The following is a 6,128-nucleotide window of genomic DNA, read 5'->3' on the forward strand; positions in this document are numbered from 1 at the left end:
AATCTATGGTACATTTAAAAGCATATTTAAAAGACAAGTACAAATGCTCTAATAGAATACGAAGAACTACTTTCTAGAACTCAAGGCATCAGAGAGGATTAGAAACCCATTTGTTTCTGGGGCTGAGGAGTGGGGGAACTAGGGAGAAGTTGGTAAAAGTGCACAAATTTTCAGCTATATTATGAATAAGGTCTAAGGATCTAATATAAAACATGGTGGGTATAGTTGATAACACTGTATTATACAATTAAAATTTGCTAAGAGAGTAGAACATTTTAAGTTCTCGCCAAAAAAAAAAGAGATAAATACATGAGGTGATGGTTGTGTTAATTAACTAGATGGGGGAATCCTTTCACAATAAATTCTTATATCAAGTCACCACTATGGGAACTTCTCTGGTGGTGCAGTGGTTGAGTCCGCCTGCCAATTCAGGGACATTGGTTCAAGCCCTGGTCTGGGAGGATCCCACATGCTGTGGAGCAACTAAGCCCGTGAGCCACAACTACTGAGCCTGCGTGCCTAGAGCCCACGCTCCACAACAAAGAGTAGCCATCACAATGAGAAGCCCATGCACCACAACGAAGAATAGCCCCCGCTCACCGCAGCTAGAGAAAGCCTGCACGCAGCAATGAAGACCCAGCGCAGCCAAAAATAACTATATTTTTTAAAAAGGTCACCACTATGTACCCTTTAAATAGCTTACAATTTTATATATCAATTATACCTCAAGCAAGCTGGAAAAAAACTTTTGCATGTGCCAGGCAAAAAAAAAAAGATCTTGCTGACTCAGATCTGGTAACACTGAGAAAAAGTTCTGTAATTTCTGGCCCTCATTTGGTTCCAGAACTGACTGGCAGAGTTTACTGCCTTTCCGAACAATCCAGGAAGTGAATCAGGATTTTCTAATTTAATAGGAATAATTGGTAAGAGAAGAATCCATCTGGACATGGGAACTGAGGAATGGCTCAAGCCATCTTAGAGAGAGACAACTCTCAGGGAAGGGCCTAGTTTGTGTGTTTCCGCACTGCCCCCTGCTGGCTGATGCTGGAACATTGTTTCCTCCTATGGCTCTAGGAAGACCTAACAGGTTGCCATATTGTGGTTCTTGGGAGGCAGGGGGATCCTCAAACCAAGTGTTGGGCTAGAGGCAGCTGTATCTGGCTGAGACCCTTCCATCAGGGAGAGCCTGGCTTGGGAGGTGGGTTTGAACAGCAGCAGAGGAACATGGGCATGTTATGTTTTTTAGAGCATGTCAAAGTTCTGGTGCTTTCAATACAAAGAGATAGATCTTAGTGGAAGGAGATTCAGGGCAGTGGAATTCAGGAATCAGACAGGTAGAGAGGCATTGAGGACCCCATTGCGAGGGTTCTAGTCCCTGCAGATAGTCTGACAAGATTGGGGTAGCAGCTGTGTAGAGGAACGCAAGGTGATCAAAACTTATGATTGGGTTTGGAGACACTCACAGGCCACTATGAGAGATACACATGTAAATAAATAATTACATCACAAAGCGACAAGGAGATTAGTTATCTTACCCAGAATCTGAGGACAGATCTCCTCGAGGTCTTATCTGAGACTGTTCTGAGATGTGAGTAGGAATTCTACAGAGGGTAAGGGAGGGCTTCAGAGGGCTGGGCAATATAGTTATATTGTAAAGCACGTGTTTGGGTTATGGAAGGGGAGCTTAGAGAACAAGGCAGGACCGGGTTACGAGGACCTTGTGCACTTTGTTGAGGTGCCATGACCTTCTTCTGTGCAAGGCAGAATGCCCTCCAAAGGGATTTGAATAGATATGAAGGACCCTCAAAAATGAAGAACAGTAGATCCAAAACAGACTGTAGAGATCACTTCATTCTGCTTTCCTTGAAGAATCTGAAGGGTTTACAACCTGGATTGTTTCTGATACATCTGAAGGATATTCTCAAAAACCTGCCATATCTCTTTTCAACAATCTTATACTTTGTCTTTTTCATGTGCAGGTAAACTCTTGAGTACTTGGGCTTTTTGTGTGAGTGGGAAGGCAAAGAAATTCATCCCAGATAATTTTGAGCCACTTATATATGTTGCTATGATACTGACAGACATGTATGGAGTTCTTTTAAGACATGATAGAATCTCCTAAGTGGGTGTGGGAATGGTAGGAAGGAGGAAACTGGGCTTCCACAGACAAGACAGCATGATTCATTCATTCATTCATTCATTCATTTATTCAGCTGATGCACTCAGCTCTGTTCTAGGTGTTGTGTGAGATACAAAAGAAGCAGAAATTACAGTTCTTATCCCCGAGGAATCCATATTCAGCTTGGGAATACATGGAAGAAGAAGGCAATGTCAGCAAACTAAGTGCGGTCTGATCTGTAGAGAGGTGTTAAGGACATTTCAATGGGATACAGGAGATCTTTGTGGATTCACAGTGTTGCTAGTTTTGAAGTGATAGACACAAATGTGTGGAGTGCAACTGGGGAAAATTCCATGCCTGAGGTAGGGTCAAGTACAGATGGATGATCTCATGTAGGAAGCCATTCAGGATAAGCACCCCAAATCTAGGAACTCTGAGACCATAGACAGAGAATCTTTGCTGGCATAGAAATTGCGTAGCAGACCAACACTCACCCACAAGCCCAGAAATTCTGTTTCTTCTTGTCTTAGTCAGTTTGGGCTGCTAAAACAAAGTACCACAGACTGGGTGGTTTATAAACAACAGAAATTTACTTCTCAGAGTTCTGGAGTCTGAGAAATCCAGGATAAAGGCACTGGCAGATTTGGTGTCTGGTGGTGTCAGAGTCAATGCCTGGTTCCTAGATAGCTGTCTTCTCTCTGTGTCCTCACACGGCGGAGGGTAGGAGGGAGTTCTAAGGGGTCTCTTTTATAAGGGTGAAGCCCTTATGACCTAATCACCTCTCAAAGGCCCCACTTCCTAATACTATCACATTGGGGAGTTAGGATTTTGACATATGAATTTTGTGGGGGACACAATCATTCAGTCTATAGCACGTCTCACTCCCCACCTCCAGGCACTTGGGCCTTGCAAATTTGGGCTGTATGAGACAGAAGACTCTGGAGCTAATAACTGTGTCTTTATTACCTTTAATACTCACTCAAGATGAGCTGATAAAGCACCTCTTTCCTGAAAGATCTCTATAATTAGAAGTCGAAGCTACTCATCATATGAGTAGATGATGTATATTCAAAGCTTAGATGTATATTCTTTTGCTAAACAAGAACATCTTTCCCTCCAAACATTTGCCCTAGTTTTTATGTGATTATCCACTCGTTGATGGACATTTAAGTTTTCTCCAGGTGTGGGCTATTCTGAAGAGAGCTGCTATGGACCTTTGAAATACACAAGCTTTTTTATGAACATATGTTTTCATTTCTCTTCATTTCTCCTAGGTATACTAGGAGTGGGCCTGCTGGGTCATATGTTGAACTATTAGAAACTGCCAAACAGTTTTTCAAAGTGGTTGAACCATTTTTCACTCCCACCAGCAGGGTAAGAAAGCTAGGAATGGGTTTTGATGTGCCTCACTCACGTAATTCTGCAGGTCTCAGCACAAACATCAACCCTCATCAATACTCAAATCCCCTTTACTCATGCGTGACAGTCATCACATGTGAAATTAATTAATCATATTCATTGTTTAAGTCTGTCTCCAATATTGACCTGGTCTAAGCTCCTTAACTGTGGTCTCCGTCACTGTATCCCCAAGGCCTGGCACAGATGCCCAGCACACAAGAGCAGCTCAGTAAATGTTTGTTTCCTAACAGGTTGGCCAGTGGGGTGGAGTTTAGTGATCTGGCAGCTTAGCTGCCCTCCTTTTGGTTGGCACACAAGGTTCGTTGTGTTCTGGTCTCTGGTGATCATCCTGTTTCATTTCTCCCCTAATCACAGTGTATTTTAGAGTTATACAGGCTGTCTGTAGTGTTCACACTTGTCACCTCTTCCTAGACCTTTAAGCCCTTGGACATATTATTTCTTACAGGAGCACCCTCTGTGCTCCATTCTCTTACTTTCTAATGAACTCTACCTAAATCTCATTTCTAATGTCCCCAGGAGCAGATAATTTGCTCTCCTTTAAGCCCCATAGCAGCCTCCCTGGCCCCTTTGAGCCTACGATATTTCCCCACCACTGTGACTGTGAACATTCCAAAGCAATATATCCTAAGATTTTGGGGAATCTCATTATAGCACAGGTTTCCCCCATAAAATTCAGTAAAGTTTAATTAGAAAGCATAAATGACAACACTTTAGGTCTTGAATATGTACTCTGGGGACAGCCATTTATAAAGCTAGTGAAATAAATTCTTCCCCTAAATGAACTGACTCTGTTGTATAATAGAACCAAGTGACATTAAGCACGCATTTGTCTGAATCTGTAAAGCTGAGTGATCTGTTCAGACTGGCATCCCAGACATGAGAAGATGTCCCGGAGAGCATTTCTGAGGGCTCCAGCATCCTGGGAGGAGAAACGTGAGGAAGGCGGTGAGGACAAGGGAGTCAGACAAGGGAGGACAGGCAGGGTCCAAATGGAACACCTCAAACTCACCATGTGCCAGGCTTAACCTTCTTCCTTTTGCAGCCCTGGCTGCCTGAAGCCCATTCCCTGCCCAGCAACTAGAGCCATCTTTCCATCTTTCTTTCTTTCTTTTTTTATTTTTTAATATTTATTTATTTATTTGGCTGTGTCAGATCTTAGTTGTGGTATGTGGGATCTTTCGTTGCAGCATGCGAGCACTTCATTGCAGTGCGCAGGCTTCTGTCTAGTTGTGGTGTGGGCTTAGTTGCCCCGCGGCAACTGGGATCTTAGTTCCCCAACCAAGGATCGAACCGGCGTCCCCTTCATTGCAAGATGGATTTTTAACCACTGGATTACCAGGGAAGTCCCTAGAGCCATCTTTCTAAATGCAAGCCTGATACAGTATTCCTAACACCCTTCAGTGCTCCCCCTTACCTACACTCTCCTCAAAGCGTAGTCCATGAACCAATGGTGTTGCATCACTGGGAGCTGATAGAGCTGCAGAATCTTGAGCTCACCCACCCCAAACCTGCTGAAGCAGAGTCTGCATTTAACCAAGATCCCCAGTAAAGCTTGAGAAGTGCTGCCCTGTAGGACCAGCAGAATAAAGGAACTTTGTTGGTCTTGCCCTTCTTGGTTTCTAGCCTCATGGCATCACTCTCCACCATATGCCCCCATCATCCCTGCTGGACTGAATGACTTGCAGCTCCTTGAATGTACCATGGTGCTTTTGGTTTTGGTTTTTGCAATAATACTGCCTCTTTCCTATCTTCTTCACCTCGCTACTCTCATTCATCTTTTCAGACTTGCCCTCTCTGGAAACATTTCTTGCTAGTGCCCATGCGTAGCATACCACTTTCCCACACTGCTCAGTCATTATCCACTTCCCCGTCAGACTGAGACCTGGAAGGCAGCAGTGGTGATTCATTCATTGTGGTATCCGCAGAGCCCCAGGGATGGTCAGGCATGTGATAGAGAGTCAATAGAGGTTTATTTCTAACTGATCCTGAACTCCAGTGGAGGCCCATGTGCCATCTCTCTTCTGCTCTGGCCTGGCTCTTCCCAAGCCCACGCACCACTGGGTGTCAATCTGCACGTGGGGAGAGAGATCTAGAGGGCAATCTTCAATCATCTACAGCCCTCAACTTGAAATGACTTCAGCTCTGATTTTAGAGGGCTATAAAATGGCATACGGAGTGAATTAACATGTGTAAAGGTTACAAAGTAAACAGTTAACTTAATTGTGCTGGAACCAGTCACACAGGACTGTGCACATCTCTTCCAGCTCTTCAGTCAGCTAGCTGGTAACTTGATACTAGCTCGGTGTATTAATCATGTTTTAAAAAATTTCTCTATATTGTGATGTTTTGATATCATAAAAATACTTCTCTGGCTGGAGAGAGACTGCCCTCCCAGGGCCAGCCAGTTGTTAGAGATAGCAAAAGGCTCAGCTGAGAGCAGTGGAAGCTGATCTCTATCAGTCCTGTGCTTTAAAGGGCTGGGTACGAAAAAACTAGAGAGCTTCACTATAGCCCAAAGTCCACTGAAATTATTCAAGCTAGCCAGTCCTAAACTGTTTACCCTGCCTTGCCCTTCCCGAGGAAACCCCAG

At 44.0% G+C, this 6,128-nt stretch overlaps 1 protein-coding gene across 1 annotated transcript; it reads left to right on the forward strand.

The window, feature by feature from the left end:
* The first annotated feature begins 4,422 nt into the window (after positions 1-4,422).
* Positions 4,423-5,517, forward strand: LOC103078868 (putative testis-specific prion protein). Its single transcript, XM_007463978.1, is given in 4 exon segments — positions 4,423-4,483; positions 5,162-5,332; positions 5,335-5,358; positions 5,360-5,517. Coding segments are annotated over 4 exon segments (414 nt in total).
* The last annotated feature ends 611 nt before the right edge of the window (positions 5,518-6,128 follow it).

The sequence above is a fragment of the Lipotes vexillifer genome, unplaced genomic scaffold (genome assembly GCF_000442215.2).
Source record: "Lipotes vexillifer unplaced genomic scaffold, Lipotes_vexillifer_v1.1 scaffold101, whole genome shotgun sequence".
Taxonomy (NCBI): Eukaryota; Metazoa; Chordata; class Mammalia; order Artiodactyla; family Lipotidae; genus Lipotes; species Lipotes vexillifer.